This window comes from Hippopotamus amphibius, chromosome 2 (assembly GCF_030028045.1).
Source record: "Hippopotamus amphibius kiboko isolate mHipAmp2 chromosome 2, mHipAmp2.hap2, whole genome shotgun sequence".
In the NCBI taxonomy this organism is placed as follows: domain Eukaryota; kingdom Metazoa; phylum Chordata; class Mammalia; order Artiodactyla; family Hippopotamidae; genus Hippopotamus; species Hippopotamus amphibius.
Genome location: NC_080187.1, coordinates 2,817,718 through 2,841,724, shown reverse-complemented (window position 1 = coordinate 2,841,724; position 24,007 = coordinate 2,817,718). Strand labels below are relative to the sequence as shown.

Here is a 24,007-nt window from a genome sequence, read left to right as displayed (position 1 = left end):
TGAATTCACTGCTTAAAGTATAAAACATCTGGGATTTATTCCAAAATAACCAGGGAGGGACGCCTGAAACCAGATATTAAGTTTTCACAGCTGGATGATAGGACACAGGGATTTTTCTCCGCTTTTATATACATTTGAAATGTTTCATAATTAAGTTTTTGTTTTTAATATAATAGAAGACATTTCCCAAAATGTTAGTGGTAAGAGGCCTCTGGGTGATTGATTATCTTTGCCTTTCTTTTTTTACACTGTTAATAATTAGCACAAATACGTAACTGTCATAGTAAGAAAACGGCATTTTTTTTTCAAACAAAGAATCCTCCACCAGAACCTGTAGCCCACGGGCACTGCAGAGCCCACGCAGAAAGAAGGGCCTAGTCAGGGGCCGCCTCCCACTCCGGAAACAGCTACATGTTAAGAAAGGTAAACAGTTCTTACAGGACAAAATTACAAGACAGGAAGTTCTTTATTTTCAAAAAGAGAATGTATTTTTACATAAATCTACAACAGAGAATTCAAATGTAGAAAAAATAAACTATATTCAAGGACACGGCATTCTGCACACACAACCCTCCCCCCGGGGCGCGTCCAACACCGGAACCAACAAAACCCAAAGAACCTCAACGTCTAGGAAACCTGGAGGCCAGGCCTCCGCTGCCACCACGGGGCCTCAGCGTCTCCCGTCCAGACGCTGCAGACACGGGGTCCCTTCCCCAGAGCAACTCACTCCTACAACAGCCGCGCCGTCTGTATGTCCACTTCGGCGGGGCGGGGAGCAGCAGCAGAAGGCTCGTTTCCAGATGCCGCTGTGACGGTCCTACTCTCTGGGCCACAGCAGCTGTGGGAGAGTGGCCCCCGCTCCCCCTCCTGCAGGGATCCCAGAGCCTAAGGACTGGCCTGGCCACCCGGCCCCAGGCAGGGGACACGCCTCCACCACAGAGGTCTCGGGGCCACAGGTGGGATGGGAACCCCAGGGTGGCCTTGCTGCAGGGAGGGGTCCCCATGGACAGCAGCAGCTCCCTGACAACCCTGCCCTGCAGCCTGGCACTCCCCACACCCCCGCTCCCCCTGGCAGGAAGAGGCCCCGATAGAGTGGGCAGAGCCGCCGGGTGGAAGACACCCACTCCCTGCAAGAGGAGGCAGGCACCAGCCTGTGCCCCCGCCAGGCCAGGGCCGCCCACACCCCCGCCTTCGCAGCATCTGCCACGGTCCTTGGGACATCACAGGGTCCTGGGCGCCTTCTCAACTAGGCACCCCTGCCTCCTTCCCTTGCCCCCACATCTGCACGCGATTAGCCTGCAGGGGACGGCGCACTTGTCCTCTGGGCCTGAGCTGCGTGTGGATGAGCGTGGACGCAGCGCTCAGGAGACCTGTCTTTTGAGAAAAATCCTTGCCACCTCCTGCCAACGGTGAGGCTTTTCCTAAAAGAGCCACATGGAGAAAAGCGTGGTGTGAGAACGCGGCTGCCACACGCGCCCACGCGCCTTCCTCTACGACAGCCTGAGGTGCCACCTGTCCCGTGACCACCCGCGGGATAAACAAGCGGAGTGGGGTCGCCATGCGGGCAGCACGGGGAGGGGAGTGACCCCCAGACCCGGAAGGCTTCCACATGGACGTCGGCACACACTGCTCTGCGCGTCCCCGGAAGACGCAGGACACGCGGTCACTGCCGCAGGTGGGACGGTGTCGCCAGAGCATCTACTGGACACGTGAGGGGGCAGACCTCTGAGGTCTGGCGGGCCGGGCCAGCGGCCAGAAACAGTGACAGCAACGGGTCGCAGCGCTGGCCCTGGGTGATAAAACCGCATGGGCGGTACAGAACAGCTACCGGAAAAAAACACAACGCGTGACAAGGTGAACGTCGCCTTTTTGTAATAAAAAATTAAAAATTTCTGTTGACTCTTTGAACACAATACAGACTAGGTAGGAACTCTTCCCCAGACGGTGAGAAAGCAACGGGCAAGAAACGTCACCAGCAACTCCCAGCCCCTCTGGTGGGAGACACGCCCCGGCCAGGGGGTCTTCTGAGGCAGCTCAGGCCAGGCCCCTCCAGTCTCCCGGGCCTGGACCAGGCAGCCCCCCGAGAACCGCACGCCTGCCGATCCAGGTGGACCTCCCGACAGTCCCTCCGCACGGCGGACCTAGCAGTCACTCTTCCAGAGCTTGATGGTCTTGTCGTTCTCCAGGGCGGCCGAGGCGATGATGTTCTCGGTCGGGTGGCAGGCCGTCGAGATGACAACATCTGGGAACAGACGGTCAACCATGGTTCCCTCCTTGGACCCGGCCCCCCCCCCCCCCCGCCACAGGGCCCCGCCCGCCGTGTGCTCGGTACACAGAGCCCAGACCGGGTGGGAAGACAGCAGGGGTGCCAGCCCAGAACCCAGCCCGGAGGCTGGGGCGCCACCCGGGCCAGGGGCACAGCCGGGGGTGGCTGTCGGTCTCACGGTGTCGACATCACACCCTCTGCACCCGGACCAGAGCCCGGGGCTGCCCCCCTCCACTAGCACTGGGCCCCGGGACACCCCGCAGGGCCGGCTCTGAGTCCCCCCTGTCCACGGCCCGGACGGCAGATCCCACAAGCTGCCACCTGGGGTCAGGCAGGTTAACGTGTTTACAACTCTTAAATAAGATGAACCCTAGAATTCTTCCCCCCACCTGCGCGGCTTCAAAGCAGCCTCTGTGCGTCCTGCCCACGCAGCAGAGCGGCAGAAGCACCAGGCGGACGAGGGGCCGAGAGCCGGTGCCGGCCCCCAGGGTCAGGTCCTGCTCCCAGGCGGAAGTGCTCTCTTAGGAAAAGGGGGTCACCCTGATCAGATTCTCCACTGAGCCAGGAGGGGGGCGCCTGGAGGGCAGAGCCACTGGGATGGACGGCGGGCGTCCCCTCTCCCTGCACCATGTCCACGCGGAACAGGCCGTGGACGGCTCCTGAGGCCACAGAGCCCACGTGGACTCCGGGGCCAGGCAGCCTGGCCGATGGGAATAAGAGGTGAAAGCCGGGATGTGGCCTCGGCCTGCGGAAGCCCGGACCAGACCACCCCCCAGACCACCCCCCCAAGCAGCTCCAAAATCAGCGGCGTCCCCCAGGCACCCGCGGGCGAGAAGAGGTGGAGCAGGCGGCCAGAGGGTGCCACCTGCACCGGCCGGGTTCCCGGGCCCCCGGGTCCCGCACGCACAAGGGCAGCTGCACAGACGCCGAGCTCACCTGTGTGGCCCTGAAGCTTCTGTACAATCTCCTTGGTCTGCAGGTTCCAGATGTAGACCAGGTTGTCCTCCGAGCCTGACACGATCCACTGGCCATGGCAGAGCGCAGGCGAGGGGAGAGAGCAGGGTCAGGGCGCACGTAGGGGCAGACAGCGCCTGCAGCCCGTGACACGCCCGCCTGTGTGGGCACTCAGCCCCGCCCTCGCCTGTCCAGAGGCCCAGGCACGCTGGGCACATGCCTCGGGGCACTTCTGGGACCAAAACTTCTCTCAAGTCCATCACCATGTCCCGCCTGCCGTCACCATGGGCTCCTTGGTCTGAGCCTGAGGGTCGGGCGAGGGCCGACGGCGAGGGACCAGAACCCGCCGGGCACTGACTCCCAGGAGCCCCAGCATGACAACGGAGCCAGTGGGCCCCAAGCGGACGGGACGGGACGGGACGTCCCGAAACCAGCGAGAGGCACCAGCATTTGCGTAGCGCAGCTTCAATTTGGTTAAAAAACAGAGAACAGCTATTAGGTTTGTGGGTGAGAGCACAAGGCCCGTCTCAAAGGGGCCGGGGGCAGCTGCTGAGCTGGGAGACGACGTACCTTCCCGCCAGTGACGGAGAAATTAGCGAATATGCAGTACTTCTCGTTCTTGTGGCCCGTGTACGTCTTCAAGCACTGAAACAGCCAGGGGACGTCCTCTCAAGCACGACCGCCTGCCTCCTGGGTGAACCCTGTCCAGGTGTCTTACACCAACTGGACAGCCCTGAAGAGCACCGTGAACCCCACAGCACAACCCGCCCGGGCCAGGCTTTCACCCGAGTCGCCAGGAAACCTGCACCAAACCGACGCCACGAGGCGGCTTTCTGGGGCCCCTCTGGCCCCCGCCCGGGACCCTGCACCCCCGCGCGCCCACACTCCCGCTCACCTTGCCTTTGCTGTAGTCCCAGAGCTTCAGCGTGCTGCAAGGCACAGGGGGTGGGTCAGCGGGCGGCCCCCACGGCCACCCACCCTCCAGGCGCGGGCGCCCCGCATGTCCAGGGACGGGAGGACACTGAGCAGCGTGTGGGGGCCCAAAGCGTGTGTGGTTCAAAGACACTTCTCTAAAGGAAGCTACGGAGTGTCCCTAAGCCAGTTCGGGGTCCTCACTGCCACTAAAAAGGGACAGGGGAAGCCCCGTGCAGAACAGCCCCTCCTCCTCCTGTGGGGGCTGACTCCGCGAGCCCACCCGAGGGCAGCCCACGGTGCACAGGAGGCTGGGCACCAACAACCTCCCAGGAGGGCGGCCGATGGCCAGTGACGTCCTCCCTGAAGCTTCTCAGGGCAGAAGCAGGGTGCCCGGGCAGAACAGGGAACACCTCAAGGCCGCCGTGCCCACCACCCCCGAGACAGGACGGGCCACAGTGACCACAGGGCCAACGACCTGAAGTCCAGCCCCCGCCCAGGCAGACCCTCCCAGCGTGGCACCCACAGGGGCGCGTGGAGCCCGGCCCCTGCGGGATGAACTGTCATTCACGCCAAGGGCGCGGCCCTGGGGGGCGACGGGCCTGGCCGCACGCCCACCCCGGGGACGGGAGCGCTTACTTGTCCAAGGTCGCGGCCAGAATGTACTTGCCATTCGGAGAGAACTTCACGAACGACACGGGGGGGTTGTCGTCATCTGTGCGGAGCGCAGAGATGGCTGCCGGCGCGGCACAGGCTCCCCCACCGCCGCCCAGTGCGGCCGCCGCCACCCGTGCCCACCCCGCCCCTCACGGGGTGCCCCAGGGCCAGCCACCTCCCTCACCCCCGGCTCGCGTCAGCGTGCGAGCGGGTGCTCCGTGACCCCGTGACACCAGGGCCTCAGGAGCAAAGGCCCTGCAGCCCGTCCGGCTCAGGGGGCCAGGCCTTCAGCCGACCCAGGGCCTCTTCAGCGCGGGGCGGGTGAGAGGCCTCGGGATGGCCTTCCTCGCAGGAGAGAGTGTGCAAACGCCCAGCGAGACTGGGACACCAGTCCCGCTGAGAACACAGCGGCCCGGGCGAGTCGTCTTGGCGTTCCCCGAGGACACAGTTACAAGCGGAAGGCGTGTGAATTCTCCCCGGAAACCCGCACCCTCGCGATGTCACCCCTGCACCCTTGCTCCTGACGCACGGGGCGGAGCGCGCACCCCGGGCTGCCCTGGGAAGGCGGGTGAGAGACGCCACCACCCCCTCAGCCGCTGGCCCGGGAGCGGCGCCCGGGAGGCACCGGGCTCCGTGACGGCCCCCCCGGGGGGAGGAGCGGGTCCCTGCCGGAGTGACGAGGGCCCCGGGCGCGTGCCCTGGTGAGGGGCCAGCACGGCCGAGTGTCCCAGCACCGGGGGGAGCGGCACGCGCATGACCCCCTCGGGCAGCCGGGGCCCGCCCCCCGCGCACCGGGGGCCTCTGCTCCCTCCAGCCGGTCCCAGACACTGCGAAGGCACAGGAGAGGCACGTGAGCGCCGCCCGCTTACAGGGCCACGCGCGGAGGCCACCCCGGCAGCTCGGACGCCGGGAGGCAGAGCCCAGACGTCTAACCAGGCTCTCCACGGGGCTGCTCCGCCAGCGGCCCAGGCTTCTAACGCCCTAGACCTGAAGTTAGAAACGGAAGGGACTCGGCCCCCCCCCCCCCCCCATCCCGGGGCCTCCTGGGCACCCGGCCTGGCCCACACTGCCTGCTGTGGGCTGGCTGCCAAGCTCTCTGGCCTCTGCTTCCCGCCTGGCGACAGGGCTGCCACGAGGATGCCACGAGTTAACAGCCCACGCTGGGCCGTGTGGGCACGAGAACACATCCCGCCGGGCGGAGGCGGCTGCCCAGACCCCAGGGGAAAGGCACCGTGACAGACACGGGTGACGCCGTGGCCGGAGGGAGGGATGTGCGTGAGAAGGATGCCCCCCCCCTCCCCCGCCCCCCCTCGCAGAGCAAGAAAACCAGAGGCCACGGCGCTCTCCCCCAGTTCTCCTGTTGAAGCCCTAACCCGGCACCTGGGACTGGGGCCCCATCTGGAGACAGCGCCTCAGAGGTGGAGTAAGTTAAAAAGAGGAGGCTGGGCCTTTCGTGGTGGCGCAGTGGTTAAGAATCCGCCTGCCAATGCAGGGGACATGGGTTCGATCCCTGCTCCAGGAAGATCCCACGTGCCGCAGCGCAACGAAGCCCGTGCGCCACAACTATTGGGCCTGTGCTTTACAACCTGTGAGCCACAACTATTGAGCCCATGTGCTGCAACTACGGAAGCCCACACGCTTAGAGCCTGTGCTCCACAACAAGAGAAACCACGGCGACGAGGAGCCCGCGCACCACAACAAGAGTAGCCCCCACTCACCGCAACTAAAAGAACACCCGCGCACAGCAAAAAAAGACCCAACACAGCCAATAAAATAAATAAAAAAAAAAAAAAAAAAAGAGGAGGCTGGAGGGCCCAAGCCAGTGTGACCGGTGTCCCTGTCCCAGGAGGGGGGGACAGCAGGGGCGCATGAAGAGGACGACCACACGAGGACAGCCACGTAAGGACGCGCTGAGGCCTACACCCGGACCTTACACTTCCGGCCTCCAGGGAGCAGGGCCAGGTCTCGGCTACTGAAGCTGCTCGGCCTGTGGTGTGCCGTGACGGTGGTCCAGGCAGACCTCACGGCCAGGAGGCCCAGCCCCAACAGGCCCCCCGACCCCTTGCACAGAGCCCACCCGCCCAACACGACTGCAGACCTTCCGCAACAGTAACAACACCTCCTCAGTCCCATCCTTCCAGGGCTCCATCCCTCCCCATCGCTTTCCTGGGCTCAAGGCCCACGGGGCCCTCCAGCCACCCTCTGGCCACACACACACACACACCACGCCCAGCACCACGAGCTGCCGCCCAGACCACGCTGTCTTTCCTTCCGTGCCACCCGCCCCTCCTCCCCAAGGCGCAGCCCTAATCCCGGGTGCAGGGACCTCGGCGCCCCTTCCCCGCATCCTCCCCACCCACCTCTGCACCCCCAGCAGCTGGGGCCCCCTGAGGGCGGGGCTCAACCCCACCTGCTCAAGGAGCGACCTGAGGTGGGGGGGCCGGGGAGGAAGACAAGGGTCTGCCGAGCACAGGCAGAGGCCGAGGGGCTCACGGGTCCTTCAGAGGACACTGCCGGGCTGCCCTCGAGGGCAGAGCGAACCAGGAAGCAGCAGACGGGAGCTGGAAACAGTCAGGAGAGGAGGAGGACCCCTCCCAGAGGGAGCAGACCCAGCAGGGAGAAGGGCGGGCTTCTAGATAACCGCCGTTGGAGGTCGGGAAGGGCGGGAGAGGCCACGGCCAACCCGGCACCCTGCCCACCCCCCCCACCCCCCCCCCCAGAACACTCACCGATCAGCGTCTTCAGGCACTGGCCCGAGGCGGTGTCCCAGATCCGACTGCAAAGCAACAAGCACAGCGAATGACCACACGCGGCTTCCCGGGCTCCTCGGCCCTCCGTGCAGCCATTTCAGGACCAACACAGTCAGTTCTCTCAGTTACGGTGCTGCGTTTACTCGTTCACAACCCCTCCCTCGAGCTCCGGGGACCAGATCGGGCGCTGCACACACGTGCACCTGCAGCCTCCGGCACCAGCAGTGTGCTCAGCTCGGAAGGTGAGACAGCGAAGGGGAAAAGGACTGTCCCCCGCCGCACACCCGTGGCCGCGAGGCCCACGGCCCGACCTGCTTCCCTGCAGGGCTCCCCATGTGCAAACATGCCAAGCACACGGTCCCTGGGGGAGAGCGTTTTTGATAAAAACACACATTGTAGGCACTTTTCTGGACGTCCTCTTGTTCAGGAGCAAGAGAACTTCTCCAAAGAGCCGCTACTCCTGGCGGTGCACGCGGGCACCATGCTCCAGCCTCAGCGTCTCTGTGATTTCTGCCGACACAGCGTCCGTGGGGGAAGCACGGCCAGGCAGCAGTGCTGAGGCTCCCGGGCCGCAGGTGCCCAGCAGTGGGGGCGCTGGGTCGAGGGCACACGGGTCTTACAGGGAACGGGAGTGGACGGGTCAGCGCCCAGGCGTTCACTGTCCCACCTGCAGCCCTTCCGAGCCAGTTCCACCCGCAGGCCGCGGTGAGAGCGTCTCGGGTTTTAACACTCAGACATAGCACTCCCCCCTCACTGTTCATTTTCTTAATCCTCCTGGCAGAGAGCTCAGTGTACGCTTTTCTGAGAATTTTAAATTCTTTTTATCTAGTTGGAGGGGTTCTACAGGGAACAGCCTGCAGCGTGTCAGCCCAGGAGACGGACGCTCCCCACCACGCCACCCAGACGAGGACGTGCCTGGCCCTCCCTCTGCTCTGTGTCCCTCTAGTTACATTTTACCATTTCCTCCACGCGGACCCTGCTCTCCTGTTAATCCTGTTCTAAGGTGTTTTCGTGACTATTGCAGGGGAGCTTGCTCTCATCTGCGAACTGCAGCTCCCAGCGTGAAGAAAAACTATCAGTTTGCAAACACGGACCTCACCAAACACTTGTCCTTGTCTTGTAAGCAGCAGGCCTGGTGCTCAGAGCAGACGTGTGCCCCGGACCCTGGCTCTGCCACTCACCAGCTGGGGACGGCGAGCAGGGGCTTACCCCTGCCTCAGTCTCCCCACTGGGAAGTGGGGATGGCGGGTATCCAGTACCCGAGTCTCAGGGCGGTTATGAGGCTTAAATGAGTCCATATTTGTAAAGTACAAATACGTGATTTTTAAGTTTTAAAAAACATACAAATGCACCACCTACAAAGAGGTAAGTCTCTACCCAGTTTTCAGGCAATTCCTTCATCTTCTTATCCCATTAGTTAGAAATTCCAAACAACCCTAAATGATAAAGGAAACGGGCATGTCTGTTTTGTGCAATTTCAGAAGCAATGGATCCAGCAGGTCACCACTAGTATAACTGTTACAAGGTTTCTGTTAAACAGTCTATGATGCCGGCCTCTTTGCTAGAGGTTTTCTTACGAATGGCTGCTGGATCTTATCAGGTGCCCGTCTGACTTCCACCACTAAGAGATCACAGGACTCCGCCTCTGACCTGTTGGTATAACTACCAGCTTATCAGCTTCCTGCGGCTGTCCGTCATCACAACCCTCTCACGACTCAGCAAACCCACCGCGTCACGAAACACTCCTGTTCCACACAGTGGACACAGTTTGTAATGTCCTCCTGGGGATTCTGACCTTGAGATTCACTAGTGACGTGTCCTCCGAGGTGGTCTGTTTTGGGCTCACAATCAGGCCTGAGTCATGCTGGACCCAGAAAGGAACCAGGGGGCTCCCCGTCACGTCCTGTGGCCCAGTTTCAACAGCCTTAGAAGCTTCTGTCATTTAACTCAATTCTAGGGTAAACTCGCAGGACCCGATACAGCTTCAGACCTTTCATCACTTTTTCCCGTTTTCCAGTCTCTGCCGTTGTGACCCCTTCCTCAATTCAGGAAACATGACTTAGTCCCCCACCTGCACAGCCTGCTCGGACGTGGCCCAGGCACCCTCCCGCTCGTCCCTCCTCCTCCCCGAACCTGCCTTCTTCCACTCCCTCCCCCCCTTTTTTCTCTGGCTGTGCCTCGCGGCTTGTGGGATCTTGGCTCCCCAGCCAGCGACTGACCCGGGCCCTCGGCAGTGGGGGCCGGAGTCCCACCCACTGAACAGCCAGGGAACTCCCACCCCTCCATTTTAATCTTGCGCTCTTTTGCTCTTTTTCCCCTATTTCAGCTTTCAAAGGCTAATCACTCTATGGGTCTTATTAAGAATACCAATATTTAACGTTTAATTATTTAATATTTAAATATTTGAATTAAATATTTAAACCAAATACTTAAAATGTAATACATTTTCCTGTCATTTTCTGCTTTCTCCACCTTTTAAATTTTATAGCTTTCCTCTCCTCTTCCTTTTTTTCACATTTCTTCCCCTAATTTCTTTAGAAGGCTCCTAGGTGCAGTCCACGAGTAATTCTGAGACTGCTCCACACGTGAGACAGCAGGCGTCTGCTCACAGCACACACATCCTCACACGCGGCAAAGGCACAGCCTGTGGCATCGCCCCTCGGCTGAGCGCCAGGCCCCGCGTCCACGCCCGCAGCGGGGCCCCACGCCCACTCCCACACACTTCAGCTCCGGGATCCCTCGGTTCCCGAGGCAGCTCCGGGCTGCGTGGGCCTGGCGCCGGAGCCTCCTCCCCCTCAGCCCACCCTCACGTCCGCCGGCTCATCTCCATCACCGGCTCCCTGGCTGAGGCGCTGTCTCTGCCCGACCCCACCTGCCCGCCCTTCTTTTCCGAGCCTGACTAACCACGGTCTTAGGTGTGTTTCTCGAAAACAACAAGAGTCAGTTGGGCCTTTAACCCGCACCGGACACCCTCTCCAGAGGGGGTTCAGCCAGTCCCGCTGCTACGTGGCACCCAGACCCTGAGCTCCGTTCCTTCCACCGTATTCTACACCTGTCCCTTGCCTTACTTTACTTTCTCTCTTTTATTTTTGCTAAGTGTGGAGAAATTTCCAGCCACACTGTCTTTCTCCCACGTAGCTGGGAAGTCCTCCTGGGGCCATCAGTCTGACCCCAGCTGCTGCCGCCCACACCCCTCCCCAGGGTCCCCCCCAGTAACCAGGGGAGCTGTGACGCAACCCTCCAAACCCAGACACCTCCCAGTGCTCTACTCCCACACGTGCCCAGTTAAACGTCAAATGTTTATTTCTACGTTTTCCCTCATGCCTCTTAAAGCATCCAGAAGCACTTACACTACCAACGCCAAGGCCACAGCGTGATCCACTTACACTCACTGTTCTGCAGGAGACGTGCCCCCACCTCCCTTCCTCCTCCCCTTCCCTGTGATGGGACCTGTTTTCACACACACGTTCAGGACCCTGACGGCCCCAACGGGGCCCTCTCGGATGTTCACACCAGCACGCCTTTCTCCCCCACCCCCGACCAGTGCCACGAGCTCGGCGCGCTCGCCCTTCAGCATCCACGAGGAGCCACGTGCAGGGCAGCGCCTCCCGGGCGCCCGGCTGGGGCCTGGCCGCCGACAGGAGCCCACCCTCCCGGCCACGCCCGGCCCACCGCCTGCCCACGGCGCCTGCTGTGTGAGCCCCCGCAGGCAGGGCTGCCGCCGGACGCCCGGAGGCACAAACAGTGCAAGGCGAGGCCAGTAAATACTTGCTGCTGCGACAAGGCACAACGCTCTCACTCACCAGAGTCCATCGTAGCTGCTGGAGACGATCAGGGATCCGTCGCGATTAAAATGCACCTGGGGGTGAAGGGGGGAGAAACGCACTCTCAGGCCGTCAGCACAGACTGCGCCTCGCAGGACGAGCTCCGGACCCCCGAGCCCACGGCCGACGCACACACGCCCCGCCACGTGCCCAGAGCGCTCTCCGTCCCGCCGAGCTCCTGAGGATTCTCACAGAGACGCGCGCGGACGGTCGTCTTTGCCTGGTGTCGCAGCCAACAGGCTGTTTCACGAAGGAAGCCCAAACCATGAAAAGAAAACCAACCCTGAAACGTGTTCTTGAGTATTTACATCCCTCACTAGAAAACGCACCCCTGAAAAGCGCAAACACGACCTGCCCAGACCCGCGGGCTCCAGAGAGAGGCCCCACTGCTCAGAGCCTGCCTGCCTGCCGGCCCGCGGCCACGCAGCCAGCCTGACCGGGGCTCCCCCGACTTCCACCAAGTGAGAAAGAAAAGTCAGCAGGAGAGGCGCCCACTTACTCACAAGCTCCAGAGCCTGCCCTCACCCACGCAGCCCCGCCCGCGGGGCACCCCAGAACCACAAGATGCCCAGCTCACTGCTCGGAGTGCCCGGACACCAACTGCTGGGTCACTCAACCTTTCCAGATGGGGCAGGAACAAGAGCCAGGCTGCTCCAAACCCTGTGCCTGGGAAGAGGGTGGCGTCCAGATAGGATGCCGGGCCCAGAAGCCGACCTGTGATGCCTCCACAGCAGTTATTCCACCTGGACGCCTAGCCTGCCCACTATGGAGACAGGCGACACACACCTTCTGATGAAGGAACGTCAACCTGACCAGTCCCCTTCTCACAACTGGCTTGTCTTCAGGTTTGTCCTCTTTTTTTCCAACTGAAACTCAGGGGAAACGAAAGGACGAGCGACGTCAGAAGTGAGAGTTCGTCATCAATTCCCATGACATTTATCTGAGTCCTGGACAGGAGAAGCCTTTTTACAAGAAACAGCCCCTGTTGAAACATCGTGTTTCCTGCTACGTGTGACGCCTGTCCTACGGGAGATGGAGCCACACGAAGAACCGCCCTGATTTAACCACGTGGACCGCGGCTGCCCGCCTGCCTCCACCGTCCAGGCCAGCATCTCGACCTCACACCACTGACACTCGGTCACGCTCCCCTCTGCTACGGGCTGTCCTGGGGAGCAGCTCTCCTGCCCTCGACTCACAAGATGCCAGCAGCATCTGGCTGTGACAACCTCAACGTCTCCAAGCACTGCCAGGCGTCCTCAGGGGACAAACCCACACACACAAGGAGCACCTGGATGGCTTGCTGGAGGCTGGCGCTGGGCCCAAGAGTCTCGTGTCCAGCACACTCCCAGCAGAGGCTGGTCCAGGGACCACACCTAGAGAGCCATCGTCCAGTCTGTCCAGGGCCGGGACGGGACCACGGGCGCCATGTAAACGCCTCGGCCGCTGCAGGGAAGTAACAGGCAGAGCAAACCTGACAGATTTTACTCAACCCAACGCACCTGAAATACTACTTTAACATGTAACCAACACTAACGGTTGTAAAGGAGACACTTTACTGTCTTTCCCCACACTGAATCTTTGGAATCTGGACGCCTACGTGCTTCACGCTCCCACATCTCCATCGGCGGCGCTGCCACATGTGGCTGGTGGCCTCCGCGTGGACGGCGTGGCCCGTGAAGACCCGCTGTCGCCACTCTTGTCCTGCTCCCCCAGCAGTGCTGACCGCGCCCCCCACTCAACCTGACGAGCTCGTTGGCCTCCCAAAGCAATTTTCTCTACAACTCAGAGCAACTGATCTCATGACACTCATCCCTTCGAGCCTGCAAACGATGACGTGATCGAAGCCCCTTGCAGGGTGGTGAGGCACTGACGTGGCCCCTAAAGCCTGCCCCGCCAGCGCTGCGCTCCGCTGTGCACCCGCCACGCCCCAGCAGCACCGCCAGCAAACGCAGCAAGGTCTCCCCTTCCGCCAGCGCGCAGGTCTGAGGGGGAAGACGGCCAGAAAGTCAGTGCTACACAGAGGGAGGGGGGCAGCGAGACAGACGCCAGTGGGGACACCAAGTCTTGGCTCAGACGCATGGCCGCTCCGAGCTCTCCGGAGGGGACACCTGAAGACAGAAGCACCGAGGCGGGGAAGAGCGGGCGAGCGGGGCGAGCTCACAGGCTGGGGCGGGGCGGGGTGGATGCGGTGGACAGCAGGGGACTGCGTCCAGGCGGGGGCACAGCGGCTGCATTCAGGTGGGCGGAAGCCCGAGGGAAGCCCGTGGCCCTGAGGGCTCTCATCCAGGACCAGCCTCGCCAAGGCTGACCGCGCAGACCCCACGCCCCCCAACATCCGCCCGCAGACACTGCGGCACAAGTGTGCGAGGCTGCTCAACAGACGTGCACCACGTGGCTCTTCGTGAAGTGCAAGTCACATGCCAGCGTCCACCGGGGGCACCGGCAGAGAGTGTCGACCACCTGCAGGCGCAGGGCCAGGAGGTGCCTGAGACCTTTCCACGGTGGGCAGGCTGGAGCAGGCTGCCACTGCCTGGCAGCACCACCGCCATCCAACAGGACGGGGTGCGTGGAAAACAAGTATTTAAAAAACCAAAACACCCAGAGGGTAGCCGCCAGCTGCGGACAGTTGCCTTGAGGGTGGGAGCTCAGGAGACTCTGATTTGCTACTTGCTACACTGTTTGCCTTTTTAAAATAAACACACATGGGACTTCCCAGGTGACACAGGGGTTGAGAATCCACCTGCCAACAAAGGGGACACAGGTTCGATCCCTGGTCCCGTGCGCCACAACTACTTAGCCTGCGAGCCACAAGTACTGAAGCCCGTGTGCCTAGAGCCAGTGTTCCACAAGAGAAGCCACCGCAATGAGAAGCCCGCACACAGCAACGAAGACCCAAATGCAACCAAAAGTAAGTAAACGAACATATAAAATAAGCACGTTACTTTCATAAGAAACAAAGACTTTAAAGATCCTACCGTGGTTTGAGATAAGAGCCCCATCCCTGACCACTGTGACACAGACAGAAGCCCCTCAATGCACGGCCGTCATGCCAACTGTTTCCTGGTTACTTCGTGCGTGTTCATTTGCAGCCTGTCTGGAAGTCAGCTCGGCTGGGACCAGGCCCCCAGTGCGGAGGACAGAGGAGCGACGGCAGGGACTCAGGAGTGCCTGGAGCACAGACTGCGGGGGCGCTGGCAGGAAGCACCTGCCCTGCAGCCCCAGGCACTGGCCGGTGGCTTCGACCAGCACATGGTATGCATCCCCAAAGGGTCAGGGCTCTGCGCACAGCCTCAGCTGGACAGAGGCCTTCCAAGGGTGAAAACGCTTAAAATTGCTCACCTCCACAATTTTAGAATCTGAAAAGAACCATCTACTCAGTTACAACGAACACGCTGTTTATACGTGACTCCCACTTTTCAAAAGGCAAACTTGGCTGAGACACCACTTCAGGCTCTTTCCTGACACAGAAATACTTTGGCCACTTATCAATGGAGCCGTTTATGACACGCGTGTAGCTTAACCCCTGCACGTTCATCTCACGCACTGGCCGCAGCCATGGACCACGCGTGACTCCACTCTCCCACCATCTCCCCTACAACTGGGGCACCTGGAGCGGGGACCCTCCGCCCGCCTGCCCACCCGAAGGTAACTCCGTTCAACACCCGCACGCACCCGTGGTCACAGCTGCGGCACACGGCCCCCTGAGGCCGCAGGCAGGGACGCAGCCCGGCCCCCGCCCCCCCACCCTCGGGCACAGGACCCTGAGCCCAATCTCTGCCCGACGGCCTGCAGCTGGGGGGGCATCGAGAACCGGCTGGATGGCAGGGACTCACGGCTGAGACAGGGTCTGAGTGCGCCGGCAATGTCTTGAGGCACTTTCCTGTCTTCACGTCCCATATCCTCACGCTCTCATCGAACTGAAGACAGAGGGAGGGGGGACACTGGTTCTCTAGGGGGAACGGGGAGGACAGATTCCCTGGTCCCTGAGCACCCGTGCTCACCCCCTGCCCGGGGAGGCGGTGCACTTACAGAGCCCGAGACGATGAGGTTGGACTGGGGGTTGAAGTTACAGCAAAAGACGTAATTGCTGTGTCCCTTCAGGGTTTTCAGACACTTTCCCTAAAAGGAAGTAGTGTGAGACTAAGTCATTCCCAGTGGTGACTTCCCCAAACATCGGCCGTCAGCCTACACCCATCGGCACCTAACCCGCGACAGCTGCAAAGCACCTCTGACTGTGTCACAGCACAGCGGCTCCCCAAACGTAGTCCCTAACCCACGCCCCTTCCCCAACCGCACGCGCGTCCCTGGGGGGGCAGCCCCGTGTGGCTTACCGAGCTCACATCCCATATCTTCAGGGTCTTGTCATCTGAGGCGGAAACAAGGAGGTTAGAATCTGACGACCAGGCCACATCGGATATCCCCTGGGAGAGGAGAAACACAGTCACTATCTCAACAAGACGGGATCAGCCAGCAAAGGGCAAATCCCCCACGTCCACTGAATATCACTCAGCAGTCACGCCCTCAACTCGCAGGGACCACAGGCGGAGCCCGCAGGCCGGGACCAGAAGCCCGTCCCCCGTGGCTCTGCCAGGCCTCACAGTCGGGCAGGAGCTCCTCTGAGGAGGTCAAAAGTGTTTGCTTGAAAACAAGAGGCAAATAACTACTCAAAAATGGGGGGGGCGGTGATCTTAACCTGACAACCCAGGAGACAGGCCCCAAGCCCTGTCCAGCAGCAACTTCAGTCCAGGGTGCAGGGCCAAGACCTACCAGCTTGTGACCAGAGATGGTTTTCTCAAATTTTCCGTCATATGCTCCCCAAATCTTAATGAGTTTATCTGCAGCTGAAAGAAAGGAATGAAAAGCAACCGAGGTCTCCAGTCACTCAGGGGCCAAAACCGGGGCTGCCCACAGCGCAGGCCTGGCACCACCCCCGGGCCTCCCCCGCTGCCCGGCCCCGGCCCTCAGAGTCATAGCAGCATGGTCACAGCGAGGGGATGAGGGGACGCGCAGCGGGCCCTGGGCACCTACACGAACTCGCCAGCCACTCGCCGTTCGGGCTGAACTTCACGGAGGACACAGCTTTCGTGTGGCCGGCCAGGGTGAATTTCAGGGCGTAGTTTGGTTTAACAGGTGTGGGCTGTTAAAGAGAGTACCAGTTAGCCAGAAGTAACCACCACCGTCCAAGCCCATCGATCGCCAGTTTGGAGGGGATGCCCAAGGCCTAACTTCACTTTCACACCTATCTTTGGACAGTACCTCCTAGAACCTGCTGGGACGCACACACCTAAATCTGAGCTCCGTATTTCCCCTCATAAGCCCTGCTTCTCCTGCAGCCCCCGCCCTCCAGGTCGTCCCTGTCGGTACAGCTGGCAGCCCCAGCAGCCCCTCACCTGCCCTGAGGTCAGCACCCCCCAAGCACACCTGAAGACCTATGCACTCGCTCAGAGGCCCAGCTGCTGCCTGCGGTCTACGGGGAGGGGTGTGCACACCTACCTCCGAGGGGAATTGTGGGGCCAGGGTCAGGGTGCTTAACCAGAGACGTTTTCTGGGTCCCACCCAGACTCTGTCAACCAAGACCCAGGATCTATAGTGTTGATGAAGCCCCCTCCCCAGGTGACAGGCTGAGAATCCCCAACACGGCCCGTAAGAAGCAATGGCTGGGAATGTGGATTGGGCTAAAACCTGGCGACATTTAAGAGCGGACGGAGAACAGAGTTACGGGCTTGAAATAGTATTTCCGAGAGTCGCCCAGCCTCTGTGCCCCTGGCAGTTCCCTGGGAGCCCTCGGGGACACGCCTTGCTCTGCGTGGCCGATGACGACGGGGTGGGCTGTGCTCGGGCGGCCTCGGTCTCTGGCTTCTTCTCCTCGGTTGCCATGGCTCTGACGCCCCAGCGGGCAGGGAGACGCGGGTGGACAGGTCACAGCTGCGAGTGGAGGACGCACAGCGGAAAGGGCCTTCTGCTAATCCAGACCTACAGTGGGGGACCGAGGCTGATCAACAAACCACCCTCCAAGGGTCAATTTCCAGGAACACAAATGAAAAACCCCTGACCACCTTACTGAGCCCTGTAGCAGGTGCCGTTCCAAACCGAGGCTCCTCTCCCCCTAACTCCTCACGGGTCCTTTCCAGACACTGCGCTGCCCTCGCCCCTGCTGTGCTCAGAGTCCCAGGCCCACCTTCAGGGGTGCTTTCTATTTTGTTACCCACAGGTCTGAAATGCAGCACAGTCCAGGCAGACAAAAAGCAATTCTCTTCAAAGAGCTCTTGATGCATTAAAAAAAGAAAGAAAGAAAAAAAACGCCGAAAGGCTTCTGGTCAGGAAACACACATGCCACATTACAGGACACTGAGCTACGGGACGCAGAAGACTGGGAACTCATCCAAAGCCTTAAATGCATCCCAAGCGATGCAACAGCGCTACCAGCCATGTTTGAAAACACAAGAGCAGACCCCAGCAGTCCACACCTCCCAGGGGCTCCAAGGTCACCATGGGCAGGCTGCAGACACAAGGCCGCTTCCAAAACGCTAGCAGCCGAGAGGCTCTGTGTCCCTGGTGAGGCAACGAGACCCAGCTGGAAAGCACAGACCGGAGCCGGCCCTGCCTGCTGGGGCCCCCAGCACCTAGCCTGCCTAGAAGCAGCCTGAAGTGTGCACAGACACTCTGCAAGCAAACTCACTGCACAGGAGGGATGGAGACCGCGGCTCAGTTAGGTTTCAGCGTGAAAACGGGAACCACTCAAAAGCTGTATGGTAAGAGCCTGGTTTCCTCTATCACAGGAATAGATTCCGTGACTTGAATACGCGGCATAGAAGCACACCAGGTGACTCTGAAACAAGGGAAGGCATTATTCCAGAGGAGAGCCACCAAGACCCTGCAAGTATCACTGGCCAGGTGACTCCTGGAAGCTGGCACCACCGCTAATCCACTGCGTTTACACACTGTAAATTCTAGCCAGCGCCTAAAACGGGAAGCTTGCACAGGCTCCTTGTCTCACCATCAAAGAGAGCACATCCCAGAGTCTCATCCAAGAGCTGGGGAGAGAAATCACAACACCACACAGCTGTGAGCAGCACCTGAGCGGCTGGTTACCTGCAGCAAGGACCCCGGCCCAGGCGGCCCAGGGGTGGATCCCGCAGCTCTGTGAGCCCAAGCCCGAGGGTGGGGGAGGGGCAGGTCAGTACACCTGCGGGGGGGGGGGGGGGAGGGGGCAAAGTGCCGGCACAAAGCTGGTGCTCAGGATTATCTTTGGTGCAACCAGGCTGTGCCAATGAACCCAAGAGCTGCCTTCCCCTGGGTGGGCTGGACAAGTGGGGGGAGGAGCCGAGACGGGGGAGGGACGGTCCTTTCACAGCACCTGGCATCTGAGCACTGCCGACCACGACCAGGGCTGAGAGACGGGAAGCCCGTGGCCCGTCCAAGCGAAACCCAAGAATAGGTGCCCAACCCCTCCCAGCTCAACCCATGCCCAAGACTTCGGCCAGCACAGCGTTAGCAACATAAAACTCAGCTGAACTTTTAGAAATACGATTTCTTGACTTGGTCTTTGGAGCCGGCCTGCAGATCCCTTGCTACCTGCCCCCTCCGGGCACCCAGGGGAGCCTGAGCACCCACGGCCGGGCCTCCAGAACCTCGCAGCGCTCCCCTCGACTGCTGGCAGAATGCAAACCACCGGGCCCCACTCCAGAGACCTGGCCCCCGGGTGCGGGGAAGCAGCGGGTGACCAGCCCCGCCGAGCGCGGGGACGCCCGGCTCTCCGCGCTCCGCCCGGGTTCTCGGGCGCGCTGGCGTCCCGCCTACCTCCGTGCCTCCCACGCGGCCGGGCCGGGCTCGGAGGCGCTGCGGACAGCGGCCCTGCGCGGGAAGAGGCGGCGGGAGAGGGCTCCCGGGGGCACCCGCCACCCCCCGGGACCGGAAGGGGCCGGCAGGAGCGCGGCGGCGTCCCCCCGTGCCGGCTGCCCCGGGCGGGGGGCGAGCGCAGGCCGGCGCGGCGGCGCCCCTGCGGCGGAGGGGCGGACAGCGCGCCCCCGGGCCCCGCGCGGCGCGGCGGGCCTGGGGCCTCTCCCCGGAGGCAGGGCGGGGACGCACGCCGGCGGCACGGGCCGCTCGCAGCCCCGAGGCCGGGCGCTCGGCAGGGAGGGGGGCGGGCGGGCCCGGCGGGGCGGGCCCGGGGCCGGACCGGGCCGGCCCGCCGGAACACGTGCGGCGGCGGCGTGGGCCCCGGCCCCGCGCCCCCGGGTTGTGCCTGCAGGCCGGCGGCCCCCCTCACCTGCGGGCGTCGCGTCGGCCGCCGCCTGGGCGGGAGCCGGGCCGAGCTCGACGAGGCGGCGCGGGGGGCGGCAGGGCGAGTGCGCGTGCGCGGGGGGGCGGGGCGGCGGGGCGGGGCAAGCGCACCGAGCCGGCCTCTCGGAGGGGAGCTACGGAGCGCGGCGAGGAGCAGAACGCCTCGGCCGGGCGCAACGCCTTAAAGGGGCAGGGTGCTGCGCGCGCCGGCGACTCCCAGGCGTCAACCCCGAAGGCGGCGGGCTGCGGCCCCTCGCGCGCACTTGCCGAAGCCTGAACCGTGAGGGTACCTACAGGGAGGGCCCGAGTGCCCCTCGGTCGTTCCCATCCCGAGCTGGCCCTGCAGCGGCGCCCCGTTGGGTGGGGGGAGCACCCGGCCCGGGCCCCGCGGGGTGGCGGCCCCCGGTGCCCGCGCCCGGTGGGGAGCGGCCCCGGCGCGGTCTCCGCTCACCCCGGGGAAGCTGCGCCCCGGAAGAGGCAGCCGCGGGCTCTGGGAGCTGCGCCGCCCCCCAGCGCTCCCCCGGGCGGGCGTCGGGGCTGCGGAGAGCCCGCGGCGCGGAGATGCGGGCAGCCACGGCGCGTAGGCCGCTCTGCGGGGTGCGGGCTGACGGCGCCGGCAGGTATCTTCAGCTCCAGGTGCAAACGGGGCAGGGGAGCCCCGGAGAGGAGCGATCCGGGGCACAAGGAGGACCCGGAGCCGGCGTCCTGGCCCCACATCCTGCGCGGTCCCACCCCACTGCCCTACTCCTGCTACCCACGGGTCTTAGAGCCGTGCGTCGCCTCCACAGCCCCATCCAAGCCCGTGGGTAGAAGAACATGCAATCTCCTATTTCCCAACTAAAAATGGGAACCCCGACGACGACCCAGGAACCCCTGCAAACAGAAGGACAGAGCATTTAAAGTGGACATGCCCAGGGAACGTGAATTGTGTGGTTGTCATAGATACAGGAGCCAGAACTGGAGTGCCCCTCCCAAGTAGGATGCAGAGGCCGAAAAGGCCCCCTCCGGGCCCCGCCTGGCTGGGTGCGGAGATCTCTGTGCCCTGGAGCCGTAGTCGCCTAGGGCCGGGTGCCCGGAGCACGAGGCAGTGACTGCCAAAGGTAACAAGATCAGCTCCGGATGAAGAAGGCACCTGCATCCTGCATCCATCCTGCTGCCTGGGCCCAAACAGAGCCCGTTGAGGATACCCCCCCTCACCTCTCAGACAGCTCTTACAGCCATCCCCTCTCCTCCATCCCTGCCCCAGTCCAAACCTCTCCCAAGCACAGTCACAAGAACTTGTAAAACCCCAACTCTGATCTGTCACTTCCCAGTTTAAGACTCAGAGCCGGCTTCCCATTGCCCTCGGGTCCAAACCCAGTCTCTGCTGGCAGGGTTCACCAGACTGGCCTCCCCCTGTAGCTTAGTGCTGCCCCCAAACTATGCACCCCAGGTTCCAGCCCCAAATCGAAAGTACTTCCTGACGGTGGAACTCAGAACTCAAACCAGGCTCCCAGGTAAATTGGTCTTGCCTTCCTCCCTCCACTCCCCATCCCGCCCCCCCACCCCCACCCCAACCAGGAGATAGAGCCCTTCTGGTGAAAATGAGAAATTTTTCTAAACCTGTTGAGTGTTTTTGTAGTCCATCTCTGCCGTCATAGCTAAAATCCTGAAACCAAATAACATAGCAGGTAAAGCAATTTAACAAAAGCAGGTGATTTGTTTATTGTCTTAAGTTTTAAATCCTTTTCTATCCCTCCCCTAATGCGGTCAGGCTCAGAAAAATCACAAGTGGAAATGGAAGAGACAATAAAAACTAGAGAAGGAGAAAACATTTTAGAGATTGGTTTTTCTAGCACACTTGTAACTATGCTTTGGCCAATGGGGGCCAATTGGGAAATGGAGCTGTTTCCAGGAATGATTTTGTACATACAACCATATCTCAAGGCTGTCCCGTCAACCAGACAACACGAGCATGTCTAGGCACCCTCCACACTCACCCAGGTCCCTCCACCAGGCTCTCCTGCTCCTCAGGGCACCCTTTCCCCCCCAACAGCCAATGTCTGTCCCCTTGGGCTTCTTCCCCTGACCCCCAAGCCTGGTAAGTCTTCCTGGCTACATTTTGGCGGCTCCCAGCTCCTCCCCATTGGAAACACTCCTCTTTCATTGTAATTCCTTGTTCAGAGTCTCCTGGCTGAGGTCGGGCTCCTCATCACAGCACCCGGGGCAGGTGGCCCAGGATGAAAGGAAAAGAGGAGCACCTGTCTGCTTTATTCTTTAGTAAGTTTGTTACATATGTTACCTGCAAGCCTGTGAAGTGAGTGCCTTTATTTCTTTTCACAATGAAGAAACAGGTTGAGAATAAGAGAGGTTGAGAAGCTGCCCAAGGGCCCACAGGTAGTAGGCACAACCATGGAATTCAGGGCTGGGAAGGCAGAGGCTGTGCTCCCAACCACCAGACTACATAGTATGCACTCACTGGTGCTTATCGGATGGACAGATGGATGGATGGATGGATGGTGGGTGGTTGGGTGGATGGTGGGTGGTTGGGTGGGTGAGTGGATGGATGGATGGATGGATGGGAGGGAGGGTGGATGGGTGGGTGGGTGGGTGGATGGACAGACAGATGGGTAGATGCCCGCACGATGGGTGGTTGGATGGTGGGTGGATAGATGCATGGATGGTGGATGGATGGATGGACAGATGGATGCCTGAAAAGCGAAAGAGCAACCTCGTCAACAGCAGCAGTCAGCAAGGGTCTATGGACGCAGCAGAGCTGAAATGAAGAACATCACCTTCTTATAGGAACTGAAGCTTTTGAAAAAGCCATGTATTATCACCTAGGGATAAATATTTCATCTAGGGACAGAACTGGATCAGGGCTTGCCGGGAGGTGACAGAGGAGCAGACGACACGGCAGATGTGGCAGGGATGCGGGCAGCAAGCTGGGTGGGGAACACTGGCCCTTTAATGGCCAGGGCCAGAGCTTTGGATTCCAAGGCAGTTGATGAGGGAGGATGCCCAGGACCCAGGGCCTCCAGGCGCTGCCCACCCCCCCATTTCCCAGCTGGACAGCCCGCCTCTGCTGGGCCACCGTTCCAGGGAGCTGCTGACGCTGCCCGGAGACCCCAAGGCTCCTGCCAGCCAAGGTCAGTGGGGTTTTGTGTTAAAGCTCCTTTTCTCCTGGTAACTGCCAGGGCAGCTGGTTCAGGGGACTCTGCCCCCCTTTACCCTCCCTGGTCTCTGCTCTCCCTTTCCCCACAGCTCCCCATGGGACACCTCCATCGGGACAGGTGGTTGACCCCTCAACCCCCTGGGGCCCAGTGGGCCTGCGGCTCTCAACCCTGGTATCCAGAAAGCCGTCTCGAGTCCTAACTGTGCTCCCCTCCTTCTCTGCCTCCCACGGCCTCAGTTTCCCAGGTACAGAAAGAGCATATGAGACAGCAAGAACACCAGCTCTTGACATTGACAAGATTTCCCTTAATGTCAAGTTCCCTCCTGCCATAGCCTTTGCCCAGTGTGCCCGCCACCCCATGTACCATTCCTGGGCTCTCTGCCCCCTGCCACTGGCAAGGAAGCACCCCTGCATGGCCTCCCCTCCTGGTGCCACCCTCCCTAAGGTCAGCCCTGTAAGTTGCCCTCCCCAGGGAGACTGACCAGCCAGTTTGCCTGGCACTGTCCTGTTTGAGACCTGAGACTGACCAGCCAGTTTGCCTGGCACTGTCCTGTTTGAGACCTGAAAGCCCTCATCCCTGGCAGCCCCTCCATCCCAGGGAAGCCGGGATAGTCACCTGGACTCACCCCCACCTCTGTCCCTCCTGTGGGCTCACAGGAGCAGGGACCACCCATCTGGGCAGAGATGCATGCTGGGAGGGGCCACAGTAGGTGCTAGACCTCCAAATGAATGAATCCTGGAATGTCTGATTTCACTTCCTGTTGGAGTTAAACCTACCCTAACTAGTTTGAAAAGCCCCACCACTAAACCCCTCTGCCTCTCCAGGTGGAGCTGGGTACTGGGCACCAGTCTGGCCTGGAGCCAGGCTGGGCCAGTCGCCTGGCAGGAATCCCTGAAATGTGACTCCCACTTCCAAAGCCAGGCCCCACCTGTTCTGGTCTGCAAATGGTCTGCAAATCCCCCTCCCCGCCTAGGCCTGGGTGAATCCCCCTGCTCAGAGAGGGTCCCAGCGAGACAGAGAGAGAGAGAGAGAGAGAGAGAGAGAGAGAGAGAGAGAGAGAGAAACAGCTCCTGTGACAGGCAAGTTGGAAATCAGAGGCCCAAGAAGCCACAGGATTTTTTTCAAAGGCTTTCGAGTTTTGTCGGGGTTAGCTGGGGTGGGGGAGGGGAGCGGGTGTGGACTGTGCAGCCGTGGCTTGTGGGGCCC

General features: G+C 61.3%; 1 protein-coding gene across 2 annotated transcripts; it reads right to left on the bottom strand.

Annotated features, from left to right (window-relative positions):
- Nucleotides 1-1,850: 1,850 nt before the first annotated feature.
- WDR5 (WD repeat domain 5) lies at nucleotides 1,851-19,716 on the bottom strand. Of its 2 annotated transcripts, XM_057723151.1 has the most exons (15): nucleotides 19,633-19,707; nucleotides 18,043-18,192; nucleotides 17,160-17,336; nucleotides 16,392-16,500; nucleotides 16,131-16,204; nucleotides 15,695-15,784; nucleotides 15,393-15,482; nucleotides 15,197-15,280; nucleotides 11,343-11,398; nucleotides 7,519-7,565; nucleotides 4,772-4,847; nucleotides 4,116-4,149; nucleotides 3,791-3,865; nucleotides 3,203-3,290; nucleotides 1,851-2,242 (listed from the first exon to the last, which is right to left on the bottom strand). In XM_057723151.1, exons 3-15 carry the CDS (start codon nucleotides 17,238-17,240, stop codon nucleotides 2,142-2,144), a joined length of 1,005 nt encoding a protein of 334 aa, XP_057579134.1. In that variant the 5' UTR covers nucleotides 17,241-17,336; nucleotides 18,043-18,192; nucleotides 19,633-19,707; the 3' UTR covers nucleotides 1,851-2,141. The 2 variants fall into 2 exon arrangements, with proteins under 2 accessions (XP_057579134.1, XP_057579132.1); XM_057723149.1 differs by lacking the exon at nucleotides 18,043-18,192 and having other exon boundaries at nucleotides 19,633-19,716.
- Between the last annotated feature and the right edge of the window lie 4,291 nt (nucleotides 19,717-24,007).

What these genes read in the sequence shown, in the direction of transcription:
- WDR5 (XM_057723149.1), bottom strand. Translation starts at nt 17,240, where the DNA reads ATGGCAACCGAGGAGAAGAAGCCAGAGACCGAGGCCGCCCGAGCACAG. An exon ending in CTGGCCGCGACCTTGGACAA is followed by an intron (nt 4,150 to 4,771) that starts GTAAGCGCTCCC and finishes TGTGCCTTGCAG; the next exon opens with CACGCTGAAGCTCTGGGACT. An exon ending in GAAGCTTCAGGGCCACACAG is followed by an intron (nt 2,243 to 3,202) that starts GTGAGCTCGGCG and finishes GTCTGTTCCCAG; the next exon opens with ATGTTGTCATCTCGACGGCC.